The 23,800-nt window shown below is 37.6% G+C and overlaps 1 protein-coding gene across 1 annotated transcript; it reads left to right on the forward strand.

Annotated features, from left to right (window-relative positions):
- Window positions 1-5,823: 5,823 nt before the first annotated feature.
- On the forward strand, window positions 5,824-23,120 carry camkvb (CaM kinase-like vesicle-associated b). The gene is made up of 10 exons (XM_079844805.1): window positions 5,824-5,927; window positions 6,435-6,566; window positions 9,930-10,004; window positions 13,012-13,150; window positions 13,913-14,033; window positions 14,286-14,361; window positions 16,146-16,282; window positions 16,416-16,494; window positions 18,193-18,280; window positions 19,610-23,120. Exons 1-10 carry the CDS (start codon window positions 5,833-5,835, stop codon window positions 19,973-19,975), a joined length of 1,308 nt encoding a protein of 435 aa, XP_079700931.1. The 5' UTR covers window positions 5,824-5,832; the 3' UTR covers window positions 19,976-23,120.
- Window positions 23,121-23,800: the final 680 nt, after the last annotated feature.

A 23,800-nucleotide genomic window follows, 5' to 3' on the forward strand; every position in this document is an offset into this window, starting at 1 on the left:
TCTGCTGCTCATTCAAGTTTTTATTTGTTGACGAAAATGACAGTTGGTTTTCGTCATAGTTTTTGTCATCCAACACTAGTTTTTATTTAGTTATCGTCTCGTTTTCGTCAGTGAAAAAAGGTTGTTGACGAAAATTATGATGAAAATTATTTGTCAACGAAATGAACACTGCTAAGTACTAAACCACAAAAATGACCTAATTTGTTGATGTTGTCAGATTAAATGGCACTTTTGACTTGCATGAAATCATATTTGATGCTTCTGCTCCATTCCTCTGTGGGGAAAAGCTGATATATTTTAGTATTAAATTGTGATAATTACCTTGTTCTGGCATGAAACCCTAGACGGCGCAGGCTGATAGGTCTTTAACTCATTTGGTAGCGATCACATCATTATATACATAGCACAGCTGACTGGTTGCTGTTGCAATGAGCTGTGGCTCAACATTCAAACAACTACCGGTAGTGTTAGTTAGCAGTCTGCTGCACGCTTTCAGAAAACTTCCACCTGTATAGATCGGCTACGGGCTTTAAATCATGTATGTTACATGTACAGCAGCAGAAACATGTCTTACTTGCTCACAGCTATTAGTACTGTGTTGGTACTTCAGGAGCAGCAACGTAGCAGATCTATTCCACCAAGACCAAATACATAAACATTTCCATATCCGTTACCATGCCAATCTCTATTACTATACCAATCTTTGGTATAGAATTGTCATGACAGAATTAAGATACCGGTAAAAGGGGTGTAATGATACCTTCATGTCACGATTCGATACATATCACGATACGATATTATTGCGATAGTCCATGACATATCCTTAAAGGTTGACAAAAAATGTGCTGTTGATTAAAATGCTAAATTTGGTATTACATTTGGAGTGGAAATGAATAGGCCTGGACTAGTAATCCAATGCACAGGATAATGGTGACACAAGAATAAAAATATGAATTATTCTGAAGCTGAAAATACAGATTTATTTTAGACGAATATGCTTGCACTCTGTCACTGACTAGCAGTGTTGCCACAGTTACTTTGAAAAAGTAACTTAGTTACTTTACAGATTACTTGATTTTAAAAGTAACTAAGTTACTTTACAGAGTACTTGATTTTAAAAGTAACTAAGTTAGATTACAAGTTACTTTATTAGTTACATTCATCAGTTGCCGACAACACCTCTGCAGCCTCAACAAAAAAATGACAACCGTTTTTGCCAACACTAAACATAAACATGTTACACTATACTAAACATAAAACACTAAACATAAAACCCTAAACATGTTAATGAAAAGGTACAAATTACTTTGTTTTTATTAAATACATTTATGAAAAACAATTTATATTTAATTTTTAATTTATATTTATATATGAATGTAAATAATTATATGGGCCTACACAAATAATATAAAATTACAAGATTTATATTTTATTGTAAACGTAATGTGCAGCTCTGTAAAGGGACAACAAATATATGATCGATCCGTGAGAACAATATATTTTTTAATAATCTTTAAGTGCACAAAACTATGAAAATATATGAAACGCTTCAAAACAGAGCGGCAACAAAGCGCGTATGCGCATCCCGGGTGCAGAATGATGCGCTTAAAGCAACATGGAATCAGAGTGTGCAGTGCAGCGCGAGTGCACATTGAAAAGTCCACGGCATAAAGAGAAGATGAGCGTCGAGCCCACAAATCCTAGTCTACTATGTAGCCTATCGGTCCAAACATTCACTGATTATTTGTTTCTTCACAGTTTTTAATTCTGGTTATTGTGCGTGTGATGCTAATTAATAGTCCTTGTGTTGTCACCTGAGTAGCGAGCACAACATCTTTCAGAAACCGCAAGATAAACTCCAGGAAGATAAATTATTTTATCAACATATCAAGTATTATAACGGGAATATATCATATGGAGTGAGCTTTACCGTGCTGCTGCTTACTGGAACCGAACGACGCGCAGTTTGAATGCTGAACGGAGAATGACAGAGCAGCGGAGGAAAGACATTCAGCTATGGCTTTAGATGACTTTGTAGGCTACTAGCAAATAATAATATACTAATAATGATTGCTGAAGGATAATGTGACAATATATATTTCTGATGATTATTTAATTATCACGACATGCCTAATCTGAACAAGTGACTGCCTGTCTTGAGTTTTGTCGACAGACGGAGCGGCCGCCTCGTAATTCTCTATGCAGGAAAAACCCTGCTGAGACTAAACAAGAAAGCAAAAATATATATTTTTACTAAGGAAAATGACAAAAAAAAGTAACTCACAGTGACTTGGATAAGTTACTTTAATCTGATTACTGGTTTGGAAATAGTAACGCGTTAGATTACTCGTTACTGGAAAAAGTGGTCAAATTAAAGTAACGCGTTACTAAGTAACGCGTTACTGGCATCACTGCTGACTAGATATATTTAAAATAATGTAGGCCCCTTTTTACTGGTAACATAAGACATTTGGCATAATCAGTACCAACAAATATTTTCCCATTGCATTATTAAACATTTTATATTCAACATTTATATATAGTAGTTTAATGCAGTACTGACACTACAACTTTGTAATCTTGATTCTCACAGTAATATTCATTTTGGGTGAACTATACACAATATATATATTGTCACTATTCACGATACATGTTGTTGCATATTTGTATTGCGATATATTGTGACACGATATATTGTTACACCCCAACCGGTAATTTAGTTGCGGTATGGGTGAAAATATTCAAGATTGAATGGGAAACGACGTTCTTAATTCAGTTAACAAATTAAGGTGTATGTATGTACGTACGCTTAGTAGAATATCAGATTTCCTATTTCGAGTTACTGAGAGTTAAACACTTTGGGTTGACCCGGGGAGACTAAAGCTACGAAATTAAAGCTACACTATGTAACTTTTCCGTCCACTAGAGGTCGCCTGTTCAAAACAAAGGCGTAGTTTGATGACGCCACGTTTGAGCGCAGAATCTTGGGACATGTGGTCTTCACCTCACAGCCGGTGGAAAACAGTCAGGATAGGACTCGGGCAGAAATCATGTTCATGGATGCGATTATTAACATTACTCTAGTCTGAAGCAGAGCAGGACCGAGTGTTGTGGAGCTGAGCAAGGCCGCAGGAGCGATTGAAGAGCGGGACTGTTATTATGGCATAGTCGCCGGCGGGACTTTTATTATGACACGGTTGCCGGCGCCACTTCCTCTTTTCCAGTCATGAGTGAGGTAACGCAACTCTGTTTATCGTATTAGATATATCTGAGTGTGTTGAAAAGGAAGTTATGACGTTCGCTCGGCGGCTGCTATGACACTTGTTCACACTGCAGTGAGAGTAAAGTGTTTCACTGAATAAAACCGGAAAACCGAGGGTGACGCAGATATGACGCAATCGACAGGCGACTCCCTCACACGCATAGCCCACACGTCCCGGTTCCTCGGTTAAAATAGCAATTTCTCACGATTTACAAATAGTTGAAAACATTTGGGATATTCTAAGTACTCAACTGAACAAAATATATAACACTGGCCTAGTGGTTTCTGGATATTTTACTGCAAAAATCCTACATAGTTCACCTTTAATCTTTTTTTTTTTTTACAAAGGAAAATAAAACATGGTGAAATATTCTGTATACATGCTTACTTGTGATTTTTGTCCTTTTTAAGTGATCCTCAAATACTGCAGTACTAAAGCTCGCATATGCGAGTAAAGTGGAGGCAGAGTTTGAGAAACAAATTCTCAATTTTTTTAATCCAATGAAATCATGGGAAGTTTCTAGTCAGCAAAAATTGAGCAAAAGTCAGCAAAGTTGATTTGTTCTCAATATCCTCTGTACATGCACACAAATTTCAATGAAAAAACCAATACATCGTCTACCAACTAGACTGCCTATAAACAAGTCTCACTTTCAGCAAAAAGAAAGAGAGTGAGAGTCTGGTGTCTAATTTGATTTACCCTGGCTTGGGAGAATGGAAGCACGGTGATTTAGACTGTAAGTGTGGTAAAAGGTGCACAAAAGTCTTTCATTTGTCTTCATCACCTTATTTCCTTTGTGTATAATCATTCAGCTGCTCTTTTTACCTGCTTGACTATAGGATAGGATAGTGTTTTTTTCCTCTCTCACACTGCTTACTGACTTTCAACAACTAACCTTCACAAGGGTTATTAAAGTTAACTAAAGCTAAAACCATAAAAAGACTATTTTGTTACTTGAAATAAACGTTAACTGCGCAAAAAATTAAGCTTGTTTTCAGCTAGTTGTTGTTTAACTTGAAGTACTAAAATAAAACCGCAATAAAAATGATAAAACAGTAACTAATACAAATGACAAAAACACAACAAAATTACATTTTATTTTTCTAATTTATGAAATTACACTTTGAAGTATACTCAGTAAACTACTAGTTTAGTAGTTTTATACTGCAAGTATACTTGTGAGTTTTCTTTAAGTGAAATAAACATCATACTTATAGTTTACTGTTTATATATTGGCAGCGGCTACTTACACTAAGTGCAAATAGCGATGGATGCAACTAGATTCTATTTACACTAAGTGAAAATAAAATTTTCTTAGCGACATGATATTTACTAAGTGAAAATAGTGATATATTCTATTTACACCATGTAAAAGTAGCAGTTCTTTGCAATATGTGTACATAGTAATTACATGCAATTTATGCTTTATTTTGACAGATACATACTATTTGCACCTCAGTATTGTTGTACATTAACAGGAAGCAATAATATCATAGAGCGTAAATTATTATATTTATTAAAATTATTCAATGGGTGCCACCTTAATGGGACAATAAAAGCCCTCCATACACTCTACCCATAACCCTACCCAATAAATGATTTTATTATTATTAAACATTTCTTTAGGCACTTTATTTCCACTTTTAGAACATTTTCTTCATTTTTATTGAAAGTAAAAATTACTTTCCAATGTGATATGTGATGGGGAAAAGGGAGAAGAGGGAGCTCAGCAAAAGGTGGATTCGAACCCGTGTCGATTGTGTCAAAACCAAGATCCTTAAACGTTACACTTTACTGACTGCGCCACTGAAGACATGTCAGCATTTATTTTTTTTTTTATATCTTGTTTTGGTCCAACCAGGCAATGTTAGGTGAATAGCACTTGCCAACAAGGCACGCTATTTGCACTTGGTGTAAATAGACACTTCGTTATCGCACGAGTATAAAAGTAGACTAAAGGTATACTTTCTTATTTTTAGTTTAAAAGAACTTCTTTTTTTGTAAGGGTCATACCTCACATCATGCACCATAGACTTGCACAGAAATAGGGTCCCAGGCTAGATGTAGATAGCAGATTATCATAAAGAGGTAAGCAACCACCCTAGCAACGCCCTAGAAACCCACCAGAACACTATAAGGGAAACGCATTATATCACATTATAAAACCATGGCAACCACCCAGAAAACCCTAACACCGTGCTGGCCGATACATGTGCAGTACAACTCACATTTTTCATAAATTCCATAAATATGGTTTAATTTGAAATTAGATTGACAGAGAGACAAATCCCTAAGCAGTGCTCAATGTTTGGAATTTGCCACTGAATTTGTTTTGTTTGTGAATGTCAAAGGGGAGTATTTATGCACAGTTGTCATTTCCCTTCGGAATGAAAAATGTCACAGAATGTGATATGACGTAAACATGCATATTAATCCAGAATAATTGGTGTGAGTGAGATATACATATTCACACAATGAGCAATGAATTAAGTGTTGATAACTGGAATTAAATGGATGTATACCCTAACCTCTCTCACTCTTTTTGTTTCTCTCAAGGGCAGGGTGGGCCATGCCATTCGGCTGTTTAAATCCTGGCGATAAGAAGGACTACAATAGTCCTACAGAAATTACAGACAAATATGATCTGGGACAGATTGTTAAATCGTAAGTGAAATTTGATTTTGTGTAATCCGGTCTCTTTATTTGTGCATCTAAGCTGCAAAAGTTGTTCTCAAATGTACAGTATTTGTAAGGGATAATGTGCAGTCAGCCATCATTATCACAAAATTTGATTCTGACAGACTCTTGTCTCATCCTGAAGGGGTATATTTTGCAACAAGGATTGACTGACTGTGCATTATGCCTCTAATTTTATGGTTACTCACCAAATAAATGGAAATAAAATACTGATTTCAGTTTAAATTATTTTATTATGTGAGACTGTAGAGTATTACGATAGACATGAAACTAGTATATTCAGAAAATGGTAGTCAAGGACAATGGTCAGTTATACAAAATGTTTTACCGCAGAATAGGATTGACCAATAAGAATAGAGTATTTCAGCTATGTATAAAGACCTCATGCAGTAATTCTCGGTAGAGTTAGCAGAAATGTTCAATATAAATTCTAATGTACTGTAATTAGTGCAATAAATGTAATTTCTTCTCAAGGGAGGAGTTCTGTGAGATCTTCAGGGCGAAGGATAAGAACACTCTGAAAATGTTCACCTGCAAAAAATTCCTGAAGAAAGATGGAAGAAAAGTGCGGAAGGCTGCCAAAAATGAGATTGTCATCCTAAAGATGTGAGTAAAACTAAAAAAAAATTCAAAAACCTTTACAATCATTTCATTTTGTAGACTGGGGCTTCCTCTGCTTTTTTTAAAGAGCACCTATCATGGAATTTTGAAATTTACCTTTCATGTAGTGTGTAACATAGATCTAAGTGAACAAAAACATCCTGTGATAGCTTGAAATATGACAGTGCACCGTATATATAGTTATTTTCTTTCAAAAGTAAGAGTCGACTCGGAGTCATTTTTAAGAATCGTTAGAAGACCGAAGCTTTTTCTCTGACTAGTTGACGTCAACTTGTCAAGTTATTTGAATACGATACGCCCACTTATTGCGCTCCAAGACGCCAGTGAAAACTAGAAAACATCATGGCGACGAGACGCTGTGTTCTGAAGTGCGACTCAAAAGCAAACTTTTTTCATCTGCCCAAGGATGAGCATTTGAAGACTAGGTGGCTTGAAGACAAACCATACATCGTCGCGATTGAGTGTTTATTATTAGTCGTCAAATGTATGTTTCGCGATCTCAGGAAGCTTTTATTATGGACTTTTATTATGGCACATGGTGTCTTCTTCGTCTGTCTGTACCATATATGGATTACATGTGCACAGAGCGCCCTCCGGCTGCCAGTATGAATTGAAAACAACACACAAGAGACTCAATCGCTCATGATTAGGCTATTTCTGCCCATTTTGAGGAAGTATTGAATAAAAAATACTCCTCTGTTTAGAAATTTGACACAGACATATGAGAATCTATCAATATGTCTCCTCATCTGCACACTTTTGAACTAAAAGCCCTGAGGGATGTTGATTTGTCGCGAGTCTTCGTGAGGAGTTTTTTTATGAATGAGATCAGCTGAGGCTCATATTACAATCAAACAGTACCGACGCGGTTTTCATATTCATAACTCCTGACACATATTAACAAATTACTGTCATTATAAGACTTTGATGGGCGTTCCGTTTCCGAAAATATCTGCACAGACTATACCAATCACAACTGACTGGGTCATCTGACCAATCACCGCAGATTAGCGTCACGTAAAGGCGGGGTTTTGAAAAGTGAATCACTAAAGGAATCATTTGAGAATCGCTGTCAAAACAGGTAAAAATAAATGCATATTATAAGAAAACTAAAGTCTTTTTTGTCATTGCATGCATGCAAAACTGTTGTTGGGGACTTCTAAAACAATATTTGGAACATTTTAAATGCCATGATAGGTGCTCTTTAAATTTCATTTGGTGTAAAGAGAATCATATTTTTTAATCATAATTTATGAATAATGATACTTAAAGCTCCATTAAACTCTGTAATTCCTCTGTAATGATTTGTGTACCCCAGAAGCTCACAGATCCTCATTGTGCTGGTCACTTTGACAACTCAGCATTAGGCTACTACTTACATGTTTCAAATAGGGCTGAACAATATATTGTTTTAGCATCGATATCGCCATGTGCACATCCGTGATGGTCACATCGCAGGATGTGCGATGTCAAGTATAGGGATCGTAATTGATGGATTCCAGTTCGGAACGCATGTGATTCGCAGATTAATTGCCAAGTTTAACCATCATAAAGTGAAAGTTCATCATTTTCATGTGTTTTTAAGTTATGTCAGTTTAAACAACAAGCGCAAGAAGACAGCATGTGAACACCGAGTTCAGGCCTCTTTCTTAAGTCAAAGATTATGTGGTGTAAACAATTAATGAGTATCATTTTATTGGATCCGTGCATTTGTCTTAAAGTGACAGCAGCCTAATATACCTGCAGCTGTTTATGTCACCACCAATGTTAATTAACCACCAATGTTAATGTCTTTAACAAAGACAAATTTTATTAATTTATTTAATTAATTATATTTAATTTGTACAGTGAAGACTATGCAGTGTTATTTTTGATTTGATTCTTCAATGTCTGTACCTGAATACAGTTAGATTTACCTGAAAAACGTAAAGAACTATACATATTTCATTTGCATCTTTGTTCTATTGTATTTATCTATGCTTTAAGTTTGTTTATTATTTCTACGCAGATGCACTCTGTCCTAAAATCACCCCAATAATTCTAGAATTATTCATTCTTTAAAAATAGAGCTATTCAAACCATCTGGTCAAATTGTTTTCATTTCGTAAAAAATCGCAGAAAAACAAAACTGTGTGACTTAGCCACTTCCTGTGGAATCTTTCTTTCTGTGACTAACCAACTAACTAAAATTGGTTTAATGGCACAGAGATTTGAGTTTTTGTTACAGTATTGAACATATTCTCAAGTCATGATTCGGCTTCAATACCCCATATAATATAGCTTGCAAATTGCTTATTTTCTTTAATTCTGTAAAAAATATTGATTTTAACAAAAAGCTTATTGACTTTGTGGAGCTATGCGTAGCCAGTGTTCATTATCGAGATTTTCAGTCCTCTCAAAGAACAGGAAAGTACACTAAACACCTAATGATGCAATGAATTTTGTTTAATATACCAAACATGTCAAAGCCTTAAGATATTAGATATAAATGCTTTGCATCAGTGCATGATTATATATGATTATACTGCATCTAAAATGAGTCACTTTGATCCTGCAGTGCTGCTCACAAATCACAACAGCTCATGAATAACACATAAAAGAAATGTCACTTTTAGAATGAGCAATTTTTTTATGAGTTCACCTTTTGTTCCCCTCTCTTTTGCTGGCAGAAGTGCACATTAGTGTCTTCAAAGCATAATCAGTGTATTAATTTCTTAATTTAAAAGTTGGCTGACATAACCACCTAAACTCTGAAACACTCCTTTACAGTGTTCATGTTGCGTAATGAATATGCTCTAAGGGAAGTTTCATGGAAACTTTTAGTTGCATCTGCTATTCAGTTCATTTCAATTTGTTTAATTTCATTATAATACATATTCAAAAGCAACTTTAAAATAAGAACAATGCATTACACCCCAGTGATTAGCCAATGGCAACAGTGGCCACGAAAATCTCTCCAAGTTCAGTAGATGAAGAAGAAACTTTGGGAGAACCAAGACTCAGCTGGCGAAGCCTTCTCCTCAGGCTGGCATATATGTGAAAACCGTTACACAAAATAATCATACATACATAAATGTTGACTTGAACAGATGTGATTCCGCCACAGAGCATTAATGGTAATACTGACATTTGTTGTTTAATTAAATATGATTATAGTGGATATAGGAATCCATGCGATATGCAGATTGTAGGGATGCAGGCGTGTATGACTGGCATTGGATGACTCTGCGGTGGCAGATGGGGAACGTGTGTGGGTTTGATGGTGGGCCGGGGGGGATCTGGGCATGTATTAGTCTCCGATGTGCTGCAAACTGTCTCTTAACTGTTTGTCCATCTCTCCTCCCCCAGGGTGAAACACCCCAACATCCTCCAGCTGGTCGATGTCTACGAGACTCGGAAAGAGTACTACCTCTTCCTTGAGCTGTAAGTCCTGAAATCAGTTTATGAGGATTTTTTTTTTTTTACTGTACAGGGAGGAGTGTAATGATTTCAGTAGTTGGTAATTTCTCAGTTCTCAACACCCCAGCAAAACTAATTTGCTCTTCAGCATACTTAAATATATATTATTATTAAAAAAAATGTAAGGTCTTTAAGTATTTTTAAATGATGTAAACATACAGCATGATACAATGGAACACAATGAGGATTAAGAGAAGTACAAATAAATGTTCCTCAAAAGCCTGTTGTAAAACATTTTAACACGATTTTTCACAAAAAAAAAAGCTGCAGCCTAGTAAGTGTTCTTGAAATGTTACTAACAATATAAAAGTTATTCTTATGTTTACTTTATAAAAATCAGTAAATATTTCACAACAGACATGTGTATGCCTTGAAAGGGAACATTTTTTAAATGATAATAAAAAGTCTTCACCCCAAAAAAAACAATTTAAAGTCTTTAAAGGGGTGGTAAAACACATTGTTTTGAAGGCTTGATTGTGTTTGTGGGGTGCACTGTAACATGTGTTCATGCTTCGTTTAAAAAAAAAAAAAGCATTATTTTTCATATATTTGACCTTTATTCTACACTGCTCTGTCCCTCCTTGTAAAACGGTCTGATGCTTTCCGGGTTCTATGAAGCCGGTCCCTCAAAAATACGCAGTGGGCTCAGATTGGTTAGCTGGCCCAGTGTGTTGTGATTCGCTAACCGCCTAGTGCACGTTTATCGGAAACGTCACGCCCCTTACCTGGAGGCTGTGCTTTGGTCAGTATTAGAAACAATGGCGTCAATAAAACCATATGAGCCCGAATCAGACCCAGAACATTTGAGTGAAGATGATCGAGCAGAACCTGTTCAGTCCTCAAGAGTAAAGACTGCGGATCTATAGTGATCGCTACTGAATGGCACTTTTGTATTTTTAGAACGATTATAGCCAAATATCTGTGGCAAGAACTATTAACCCAAAACGAACACTAAACACTGGCTTTACTAGTAAGTTAGCCAAATCACACACAGAACCATGTTTAGCATGCCTGTAGATAAACAATACACAAAAGCTCTAATCAAAGAATCATTTACACTAATGCCAAGTTCGCTGTTGAGATTTTAACGTTAGGTGTTTGTAACGTTAGGTGTTCGTTGGATAACGTTAAGTATGAATGAGCATTTAACAGACTGGTTTGCAGAACAGCGTTGTCATCTGTTTACTTCCTTGCTACAACGTACAATTAACCTATTACAGGAAACACATCGATGAAAAATAAATCAGACTTACAGGTTGTGGCCTGTAAACAGCTTCTGTTTGTAAATCCAGCTTTCAGGACAAGCCGTTGTGCGAATCCTGTATTGAACTCGCGAAGATTGTGGAAGTTTTCCTCCGTGAGATGTGCAGTGGGAGTCCCGCCTGTTCCCCTCCGTCTCAAACACACATGCATATAACATGCTGTATGTTAAACGCACTGCAACGCACCCCCGTCCCTATGAAGGCTGAACAAAGCAAGTACCCCAGACCTGCAATCCGGATGAAAATAACAGCGTTTCGTCTGCATTGCAGCAACACCACTCCAGCCTAACTATACCACAACAACAGCAATACAAAATGGCCTCACCCCCCTTATTTAATATTCTTGGAGGAGGGGTTTATCTAAATATTGAGGCTGGTGATGTCACCAACCCTGGAGGAATGTGTGTAGTCGCCTACTGGCCGTTTGCTGTAGTCCTTAGAAACTGATTTCTTTAAAAGCAAATATCTCCCTTTGCTTTAAACTTTGAACGTTGTAACTTTGCAGATGTTGTTTATGCTCAAGCAGCAACATTACACGCTAGCTAAAGTTAGAATAGTGAAATCGTGGTTTACCACCCCTTTAAGATTTACGCATTTCAATTAATAGTAAAATTGCATTAAATTTAACTGAATAATCGCTACATATTATGATTTAAGAATTCTAAAAGAATAAAAAAAATCTAGAGCTTTATAAAACATTTTGTATAAATCTTAATGGAACAAGGGAATGGACCATTTAGTTTATGTGATTCGTATTATTTAAACATTTTTAAATATGTTTAAATTAATTAATTCATAATATGTAAGGATTATTCAATTACATTTGAATTTTACTATTAATTGAAATGCGTAAATCTGGAAAAAAAAAGGCTTATATTTTTTTAGTGTACCTGCTAAATAAGTATAAAATATCAATCAGATGACAGAACACGTGGTAGATTGTGTTTCGATCATGTTGATCATTTAGAGAACTTAGAAAATTGAGTGTAAATGATACAGTAGGCTTTATAGAGTTACAGTTATACCTTTCTGAAGTTATACAGACAAGGGAGATATTTCTTTTCTTGTGAATATTTCTGTTGGATTATTATTGATGACATTAGAGCGTGGCAGTTCTATTTGGCTGTATTTACACTGCAAGGTGCAATTCACAAATCTATTTTGAAATATCAGACTTTTTTTCCATTCATATTTTGCAAAGACAAGCATTTTAACCAAGAAGTGCATACAGCACACAGAACATGTGCACAGCTTTGCATGTGAGCGATTGCAAGCGGCTGCCTGTCTCTCATACGACGTGTGGATGCAAAGGGGAAAACACTGAAGTAAAAGTTGCAGAAACCAAATTCCTCCGGCATAGGTTGTTTGGCGACAAAGGTTCCCTTGTATAATGTTGATACTGTCTTCAAGAGGCTAAATCCACTGCTGCTGTTGCCTGAGACATAACAGAAATAAACCCTGCGCTCAGACTGTCCTAGCATGATTATACCGCCTCGTCCTTGTCACATTCCTACCTGTCTTTTTGGATTTGCATTCATTATTGTAATGCCTCGTCCCTGCTGTATGTGTGGCGTGGAGTGGCTGATTTGTGTCTGCTACACCTGCATGATTAAGTAAAGCTTTTGAAGGTGCCAACGTTTAAAGCAGGGTGTGAATAATTTATAATTGCACAGAAGAAGCAGCTCAGCATGTTGCGTGTTGTCTTGCAGAGCCACAGGTCGGGAGGTCTTTGACTGGATCCTGGATCAAGGCTATTATTCTGAGAGGGACACAAGCAATGTTATCAGACAGGTGATGGAGGCAGCTGCTTACCTGCACAGCCTGAAGATCGTCCACAGGAACCTAAAGGTTCGTCGCAAAGCGCCCTCTGGTGGTCACTAGCACACATTTACTTTATAATGAATTAACCCTAGTAACTAGAAGCTTTGCTTCCACTGCACTCACTTCTGTTTTGGTCTCCAAATTCGTACTTTAACTTTTTTTAATAAGATGAACTCAGATTTGTTTATTGTCAATATCCAATTTTCATTGTTGTCCATATGTTTATTATTGTTGAAATGTTGTTTATATCAGTTGACAGCGAATTTAGGCACATCTCTAATTTCAAAAATGTATAAAACATTTGTTATTGCTGTTCGCTGAGAGAGAAAAAAATCATTCTTAATAAGTAAATTTTCTTGTTTAGCATCAAACATCCTTTTTTAAATTATTTGTATTACCCAGTTGGCAAATTGTTATTTAAATCTAAATCTACCAACATTTAGTGAGGTTCATCTCTAAAAATAAGAAAGTACATTTTCCATTGGGGAAATAATAATTTTACTGGAAAACAAGACAAAAAATACTGAATATTATCACTGAAAATTATTTTTGCAGATACTAAAAAATCTGATTCGACTGACTGTTTGCAGACAACTACATGTAGTTGTGCTATATCTATATCTTATATACATTCACTTATCATTATTCTTATTCTGTAAATAGTGTTAAATTTGACTCAAGAATTTGACTTGTTTTACTTCAGTTGTTTTGGAACACAAATAAAAGTCTGTTTTGAGAAAATGAATTTCATGAAGCGGCATGTCATCTTGTCATTCTCATTCCCTCTAGCTTGAGAATCTGGTGTACTACAACCGACTGAAACATTCAAAAATAGTCATCAGTGATTTCCATCTGGCAAAACTGGAGAATGGACTCATCAAGGAGCCCTGTGGAACCCCAGAGTATCTGGGTAAGAAGCTCTTCAAAACAGACAAAACCTCTTTAAACACTCATGGGGGAGATGCAACAGATGGTCTTTATTGAGGAACAACAACAACAACAACAACAACAACAAGATTATAGAGCGAGCAAACATAATTTTTTACAAGATTACAAGATGTCTGTACATGGGCATAAGTTGTTAAAATTAGAATAGCAAACTATGGTAACCAGAGCATTTATGTTTCTGTTAATGATTTATCCTTCTCTTTTGTTCGACCAGCCCCAGAGGTTGTTGGGAGACAGAGATATGGCCGACCTGTGGACTGCTGGGCCCTTGGTGTGATCATGTACATTCTGTGAGTGTATTCTCCTAGAACAAAAGGAGCTCATAATACCTTTATTTACAGACACCATTTACTTGCATATAGCCAGACTTTTGATTATCAGCTGAAGTGGCTAATAATCTGATATACAGAACATTCAGAGCGCTTCACTTTTTCCACATTTTATGTTACAGCCTTATTCCAAAATGGATTAAGTTCATAATCTACAAACAATACCCCATAATGACAACGGGAAAGAAGTTTGTTTGAAATCTTTAAAAATGTATCAACAAAAAAAAAAAGACATGTACATAAGTATTCACAGCCTATGCTCGATACTTTGTTGAAGCACCTTTGGCAGCCTCAAGTCTTTTCGAGTATGATGCTACAAGCTTGGCACACCTATTTTTGGCCACTTTCTCCCATTCTTCTTTGCAGGACCTCTCAAGCTCCATCAGGTTGGATGGGGATCGTCGGTGCACAGCCATTTTCAGATCTCTCCAGAGATGTTCAATCAGGTTCAAGTCTGGGCTCTGGCTCGGCCACTCAAGGACATTCACAGAGTTGTCCCGTAGCCTCTACTTTGTTATCTTGGCTTATCTATACCGTGTGCTTCGGGTCGTTGTCCTGTTGGAAGAGGAACCTTCGCCCCAGTCAGAGGTCCAGAGAGGTCCTGACTAGTCTCCCAGTTCCTGCCGCTGAAAACATCCCCACAGCATGATGCTGCCACCAGAATGCTTCACTGTAGGGATGGTATTGGCCAGGTGATCAGCGGTGCCTGGTTTCCTCCAGACATGACGCTTGCCATTAATGCCAAAGAGTTCAATCTTTGTTTCATCAGACCAGAGAATTTTGGACTCCAGGCGTCCTTTTACTGAGGAGTGGCTTCCGTCTGGCCACTCTACAATACAGGCCTGATTGGTGGAGTGCTGCAGAGATGGTTGTTCGCCTTTTTCCACAGAGAAACGCTGGAGCTCTGTCAGAGTGACCATCGGGTTCTTGCTTGGTCAGTTTGGCCGGGCGGCCAGCTCTAGGAAGAGTTCTGGTGGTTCCAAACTTCTTCCATTTACAGATGATGGAGGCCACTGTGCTCATTGGGACCTTCAATTCTGCAGAATTTTTTCTGTACCCTTCCTCAGATCTGTGCGTCGATACAATCCTGTCTCGGAGGTCTACAGTCAATTCCTTGGACTTCATGGCTTGGTTTGTGCTCTGACATGCACTGTTAACTGTTGGAACTTATATAGACAGGTGTGTGCCTTTCCAAATCATGTCCAATCAACTGAATTTACCACAGGTGGACTCCAATCAAGTTGTAGAAACATCTCAATGATGATCAGTGGAAACAGGAGCACCTGAGCTCAATTTTGAGTCTCAAAATGTGATTTTTTACGTTTTTTATTTTTAATACATTTGCAAAGATTTCAAACAAACTTCTTTCATGTTGTCATTATGGGGTATTGTTTGTAGAATTGAGGGGAAAAAAATGAATTGAATTTTGGAATAAGGCTGTAACAAAACAAAATGTGGATGCACTTTCCGGATGCACTGTACAGAATCACCTAGAACTTTGACAAGAACTGGCTGTCTGAGGAGTACATTTGAAACTGAGGATACTGTAGTAGTAAAGCAATATCTAATTCACATAATATTACTGCAGTCTCCACAAAATCTGTACAATCATTAAAAAAATGCCAATATTGTGCTCATTTAATGTGCAATATGCATCAGACATAATGACAGTGAACTGTCCGTGAGTCTACCACTATCCAGACCCTTCTCACAGTTTGTAATGATTTCCCTCATCTCATGCACAGACTCTCTGGAAATCCTCCATTCTACGATGAAACAGATGAAGAGGACTTTGAAAACCATGACAAGAACCTCTTCCGAAAGATTCTTGCTGGAGATTATGAGTTTGACTCACCATACTGGGATGACATTTCAGACTCCGGTACTTATACTGATAAAACTTCTCATGCTTTGTACAGCACAAACTTCTCTTATGTAAACCTTGATTTTAAAGACATGATGTGAAAGTTTAGTTGTGTTTACTGGGTTACATCTTCCATTCTGTTGGTCCGCAGCTAAAAACTTGGTGTCACGTCTTATGGAGGTCGACCAGGACCAGAGATTGACTGCACAAGAAGCAATCAACCATGAATGGTACTTATAGTATCAATATACTTTACAATTACTCATTGCATTCATAACTATTCAGAGAAGGTTTTTGGGTATAAAATACAACAATTCAAAAGTCTGGGACCAGTAAGATATTTAAAAGGTTTTTCAAAGAAGTCTCATATGCTCATACGAGAAAAACATTTTACATTACAATTTAAAATAGCAGTTTTCTCCTTGAATATATTTTAAAATGTAATTTATTCCTGTGAAAAAAGCTGAATTTTCAGCACCATTACTCCAGTCTTCAGTCTCACATGATCCTTCAGAAATCCTTCTAATGCTGATTTGCTGCTCAAGAATTATTTCTTATTATTATCAATGTTGAAAACATTCCCCTGGTGTTAAAACTTGTATGGCTTAATATAACATAAATTATGTCATAAATGAGTAGAAAACCCATTAAAGATCTACGTTATTTAAAAAAATTAATATATTTGGACAATGGGCGGCGCCATTTTGTTTGCGTTCTTGGTCAATGACGTAGAATGGTTGCACTCGGCAATCAACTGGCGCTACTCGTAGCTATTTTTACCATAACACAACTCGAAAATTGTTTCAGAGTTAAACAAAACCAATTAATTGCTTTGTAATTGCATTTAAAACACACTCAAACACACATGTGCACACAAACTCACACACACAAACAGATTGGCGTGCGCGCGCACACACATCTGACAGACTGCTCTGTCTCAATCGAGATGTGTTATGGGCTGCCCTCGTCAGTCTCCACGACGGGCTGAATCCGAAGTCGCCCCCCTATACCCTTAAATAGGGCACTATTTAAGGGGACAGCCATTTGTAGTCCGAAACCATAGTGGACTCTTTCAATCCCACATTGCACCGCAATAACGAGTGTACAGCCGATGGACACACAGCGGCTGTCCGCCTTCACGCACTTCTTTTCATTCACTCCTTCAAGTGAACTGTGTTAGTGGACAAAAGTAGGGAATAGTGAATGCGGGTTTAGGGGGCGATTTCGGATTCAGCCAGGGAGAGTGCTGGCCTGCCGAATCGGAACCAGGTGACAAGTTAGGCAAGTCAATCCTCATGTAACATTACAGCTGATTGAGCGTGCGCGCGCAGTGCATGGATGTGTGTGTGTATGTGTGTGTGCGCGCCGATCTGTTGATATGTGTGTTTGTGTGCACGTGTGTTTGAGTGTGTTTAAAATGCAGTTACAAAGCAATTAATTGGTTTTGTTGAACTCTGAAACATTTTTCGAGTTGTGTTGTGGTAAAAATAGTTACGAGTTGCGCCAGTTGATTGCTGAGTGCAACCATTCTTTTGTGTATTTCTACACAAAATGGCGCCGCCCATTGTCCAAATATATAATGGATTTTTTAAATAACGTAGATCTTTCATGGGTTTTCTACTACATATTTCAGTAAGAGGTATCATTTATGTTATATTAAGCCATACAAGTCTTAACACCAGGGGATCCCTTTAATACATTTCTATCAGGATTCTAAAAGAATAGACAGTTCAAAAGAACAGCTTTTGTTTGGAATGGAAATCTTTACTGACACTTTTGATCAAGTTACTCCATCCTTACTGAATAAAATTATTCGTTTCTTTCAATAATAATAAAACAAATCTTACTGACCCCAACCTTTTGAATGGTAGTATATATCTAAAAACAACTTTCCATGCCATATAATGAGCTTTGTTGTACTGTTAAAGGATATCCGGAAATGCTGCTTCCGACAAGAACATCAAGGAAAATGTGTGCGCACAAATCGAGAAAAACTTTGCAAAAGCTAAGTGGAAGGTAATTTCTAAAAGCATTTCACACTTAATGACACTTTTGTGTTTTAAAGTGTCCCTATTATGCTCTTTTAAAGGCTCCTGATTAGTTTTGGAGGTCTCCTACGACAGGTTCACATGCATCAAAGGTCAAAAAACACTTTCATTTCCTCATAATATACATCACCACATTGTTCAATGATTCTCAAACGACTCGATGGATGAATCAGTCTCTCGAAATCCCTCCTTTCCGCGAGCTACTCTGCTCTGATTAGTCAGATGGCCCAGCCTGTTGTGATTGGTCTACCGCGTACAGTGCACATCGAAAACAAACGCATTACCATAAACTTCAGCTCTGTGCGGAGGCTTCCTCAGCGATTGTACACACTGTAAAGTCAGTAACGATGGCGCCGATTTTACCATTTCAATCTAAGCGCTAATCCGATGATGAAACATTGGAAGAAATAGTTATTCAACCCGAACCTCCATCGCAAGGACGACTTGACCAGGACGTTTCTCAGTGATACGCTAGTTACTTTGAGGTACATTATGAGATGTTGCAACTGTATTTCCTTACCATCAGCATTAACAAGAGTATGTACATCAACGAAACCATGCGTATATATTTCTAATTTATTGCGGTGCACATTCGGGAACTGTATCAATAACGGTGCATGTTAGCCAAGCACTAACGTGAATGACTGATGTAACATTAAAGTTTGCAATCCATCCTTTATCTTTACTCAAAGTAGTAAGAACGACAGACAGACAATCTGCATTAATAGACACAGTTTTAGGTAATGGTGGCCCACAGCTGATCTGCATTAGTATTTCAGTAAGACAGTGGTAACGTGAGTTAGCCAGAAACGTACACAATATAAAAAACAAAACTACGTATTTTGAACACCCGGTAGAAAATATAAAATTCAGTAATTAATAATAGTAATTTTCAGTAATTTTATTAATAAAAGCTGGTCCAAATAAACTGGGTACCGACCCATCTTTCACAAGCAAGTGTTTTGTGAATCCCGCATTGAACTCCGAGATTTGAGAAGCAGTCGTCAGTAAAATGACGTGTTTGAGAGCAGGACAAGTTGTTCGCAGGCAGACAATGTACAACATAGGCAGCATTAAGCAAATATAATTTCTAGTGATGTAGAACTGTCATGCAGTAAGATTCGAACTAAAAAACAACTCGTTAAGGCGGCTCAGATTAGTCTTAATCCAGTCTTTCAACTTTCACAAACAGCTATAGTACACACTGACAGGGAATATTTGAAAAACCATAATAGGGGCACTTAAAGAAATACGTTGAATTTGTCCAAATTAAATCTGGATCATCACCTTCCTGCAGAAAGCCGTACGGGTCACGACCATGATGAAGCGTCTCAGGGCACCAGAGCATCAGACAGCGGCACCAGCAGCAGCAGCTGTGCCAGGTGCAGCCAACCCTGCAGCAGGGGCTCAGGAAAACCCCCAGGCTCCATCAGAGGCCTCCACAGCCCAGTCAAGTACTGCTGAAAGCAACTCTGCGAGCACAGAAGCCCCTGTTGTGGAAGCTGCCAATGCAGAAGCAGAAGCAGTGGCCGCCGCCGCTCCGCCACCAGCTGAGCCTGTTCTCCACGTTCCAGCGCCCGAACAGCTTGATCCCACATCGCGATGCAACGGAGAGGCTTTAGACTCCCTGCCATCGGATACAGGGGAGGAACAGAGCGGTTAATCTCACTACCTCTCCCACCTGCGTTTAGATCCCGCACACTTGTACATAAGCAGCAAGCATGCTAATACTGATTCCGCAGCACATAGCATTAATCTCAACCCACTCTTTCACGAGCCGACTTTTAAATTCCAATTCACACTGCACCGAAACACGCCGACAGACAGCAACAGACACTCAATCAGGATTTGTCAATCAGTGTGTTACCCCTGTCGCTGTTGGTTGGCTCTCGTTTTTGCTGATTGAACATGCTGAATGTCTGAGAAGTGAAGTAGTGTAACATGGTGGTTGTCCACGTTGGTCTCCGTCTGTCTGTGCAGTGTGAATTGGCCTTAAATTGGCCCAGCGAGCATTCTATCGTTTTCTATTGAATCACAAAGCTGTGTGACGTGTATCGAAGGCTCTGGCCACTTTAACTTTGCGTAAAAGAAGAAAAAAGTTGTTTTCTGCTTACATTAAGCCAAGATTGGAATCTTTAGCACTGATCTGCGTACATGCTTTAGGGTAGATTATCATTGCAGGCCTCATTTTATAGCTACTTAATTTTATTGCATTGCAATTTGTTGACATCTGTCTTGAACTAGTCAGAGAACCACAGAGACACAGCTTCGTGTGCAATGTAAAGTTTCTGTAAATAGCTTACTTACCTCTGTAGATTAGACGTAGCCAAGAACAGCATGCTTTTTCAAATCTGCTGTTTACGACACACATGTCCAGGTAACTGATTCATTCAGCTTCAGCTTTACATGGACACTTCATGTCTTGAGCGAACGCGCACTCATGAAACGTTAAGATTTATATGACAAATACTTCTACAGGAACTAAGGCGGCTAAATTCATCTCGTAATGGTGTTTTAGTGTTTGAGACATGTGGCCCAATAAATGGAGCGGAGTAGGTAAACATAACAAAAACCTCACATCTGCTTGGTAGCTAGCCACATGAACGGTGGAAAATGTGATTTGTTCTTATAATTAATTATATTCTCATTTGCATAGATTGTACGTGTTTTAAATAATATACCTGTTCATACACAGCCACACACAGTGATCTTTGTTTTTAACAGGATTTCATTTGAGGCATCAATGTACAAGTTAAAGTGGCCATTTTATGTCTACTTTAAGACCCTTTATATATTTTTTTCTTGAACCCAGAAGTACGTGATAGGCATCTATCTGTTGGCCCTGGTACTAAGACCTGGTATTAAGAAGCATTTTCCTCAATCTGATCACAAGTGGACAACACTAAATACACGTGTAAACGGCCTCTTAAATGAGCTTTTGAGCTTTCGACCACTCAGAGAGGTAGTTGAAAACGCATTCAAACGGATTGCTTTCGTAGTGTAGGCGCTAAAAAAAGACTGCCTACTCTCCGCCTACTGACCTAACACATATGGGAAGCGTGCTAGCCAGATGGGATTTAAACTTTGTCGGCTGAAAGACAAATGTTCTCTCACCATTCCTGATTTCTAACACACACTCGCCACGTTCGGCGTGGTCTTGCGGCAATCAGAGCAGAAACTAAAGCTGCTGCTCTCTGTATGTTTTTCCATGGTCTCCTTTTGTATTCAAATGTAAATTGTGCAAGCTTATTTTGTCCATTAGATCAAAAGATCTGAAAAAGCCCATACATTTACCCACCCCTCGAAGAAATCAGGACAGAAGGGGTCGAACTTGGACAAAAGAAGCAGGTGTAAATGAGAATGTTTCTACTTGTGATCCGATCGACCAAAGCGCATCTTAATACCATAAAAAAGGGCCTTGCTTATACAGTCATTTAACCTTTTGATTAGGTCACATTACAAAAAGGTTCCAATGACAAGTATAGAGTGCTGCAGGAATGACTCCTACACATCCAAAAAAAAATTTGGTTGCATGCCTGAAATAAGGTCTGTGGTTAACAAGCTCAATATATTTGGACATGCTATTGTACAACATAAAATACATCCACAAATACCACAAATTAAATGTGGTTGCTAACAAGTGGCTAAATGGGACTACAGAGGTTTCCAGGGACATTAAAAGCCTGTTCACACCAAGGACGATAACTGTGTTATCTCTGTTTTTTATTATCGTTCAAATTCTATAACAATAGGGAAGTAGTTATCCAGCTGATGAATGATAAAAACCAATGACAGCCAATCAGAATCCACTTTAAAGACCTTAAAGAGCTTGAGCATTTAAACAGCAGTACATGCTTATAATAAACAGAACACTAATATTTATCTTTAAAGTTATCATTCATGGTGTGACCGGGCCTTAAACATCATGCGGAGCAGGACACTTCACAACTTGTAGATTTTAAATTATTTTATCCCTTAAAACACTTTGATAATCAAAATTACATATTTAAACTTTTTTTCCCTGTGAAAATTATTTCTTCAAGCCTTAAAATAGCTTGAATGTAACTACACCCTTGCTTCATTTAGTATATGCATAACCATGAATATGCAAATTAGTCCCCGCTTCCACTCACTCACACCAGCTCAGAATACTGATCCACTCAGTCAACTGTAGTAAACGCTACACAATGGCAAGTGGAAATATTGGTTTAATTCAGCTGTACTGTATATGTTTGATCCAGAAACTGATTCAGAAGAAGAGGAAGAGCAAATTATACAGGGTCATCTTCAAGTCGATGAATCAGAAACGCTCTCCACAACATTGGACACATAACGGTTATTGATATGAATAGCCTTTGACTTGACTACGTCATCAAACAGCTAATAATGTAATGCTAATGTTACACAAACATGTTCCCAATCGTAATCTCAGAGTCAGGCAGCTGCCTTCTAAAATTAAGCATCCCTAGACGCTTTAAACGTCATAGAAAGTCAGTGGGGAAAAGCCCCGTCCCACACATTGATGAGATTGGTTATTGGTTAACATGGTTTCAAACCGAGCTTTTGAGACTCTCTGATACGCTGCAGTTTTAAGGAGAAAATACTCAGCATGGTGTTGACTGATGCATTTGCACATGTTTTTTTCTTAAAGCATATTAAAAACACCAAAATAGACATATAAACAACATTAAAAACATGATTTTCACCACAGGGGGTCGTTAAATAAAGATTAAAAGAGTAATCGGAAGATTAGTGGTGGTGATGCTGAAGTCATTACTTCTGGCGATTGTATTTAGGCTTCTAATTATAAAAAATATTAGAAAAATAATAATAAAAAAACATTTGTTCATGCGTAATTATCTTAAAACATTTATTGGTCACTGAGTATATTTTCTGCAATAATCCAAAAGCCAATGGAAAATCGAATTGGCTTTTTGTCGAGGGAACCGGGATAACACAAATCACTGCAGCACTCTATATTGGGAAGATATATAGTATTTCTGAAGTGAATATTCCAAATGTTAATAATCATTGTCTTAGCCCTATTAATCAAACACTAATGATTAAACATTTTACATTATAGCTTTTTTGCTTTTTACTTATTTTATAGATATTTCACAATTTAAACAGCCCTTTCTCTTTAAAGGGATAGTTCACCCAAAAATGAAAATTAGCCCATGATTTACTCACCCTCAAGTCATCCTAGGTGTATATGACATTCTTCTTTCAGACGAATATAATCAGTTATATAAAAAAAAGTCCAGGCTAATCCAAGCATTATAATAGCAGTAATAGTTGCTCTGTTTTTGAAGTCCATAAAAAATGCATCTGTCCGTCAAAAAATCAAGTAAAGTTCCAGCCAATCGCCTTCCGTGGAAAAGTGTTGAAAGTGCCATCTCGCAATTCAAGATGCGTACTGAATAGTGTACCTGGTCGCGTTTGTCTTTCGATCGATTTCAACACTTTTTCCATAAATTGAATACAGAAG

This window comes from Gobio gobio (genome assembly GCF_949357685.1).
Source record: "Gobio gobio genome assembly, chromosome: 19".
NCBI lineage: Eukaryota > Metazoa > Chordata > Actinopteri > Cypriniformes > Gobionidae > Gobio > Gobio gobio.

Bases quoted from the DNA above. Each gene is read 5' to 3' on its own strand.
- camkvb (XM_079844805.1), top strand. From the start codon at position 5,833: ATGCCATTCGGCTGTTTAAATCCTGGCGATAAGAAGGACTACAATAGT. The intron at 6,567-9,929 runs GTGAGTAAAACT...CTCCTCCCCCAG, and splicing joins GAGATTGTCATCCTAAAGAT to GGTGAAACACCCCAACATCC. The intron at 14,034-14,285 runs GTAAGAAGCTCT...TTGTTCGACCAG, and splicing joins TGGAACCCCAGAGTATCTGG to CCCCAGAGGTTGTTGGGAGA.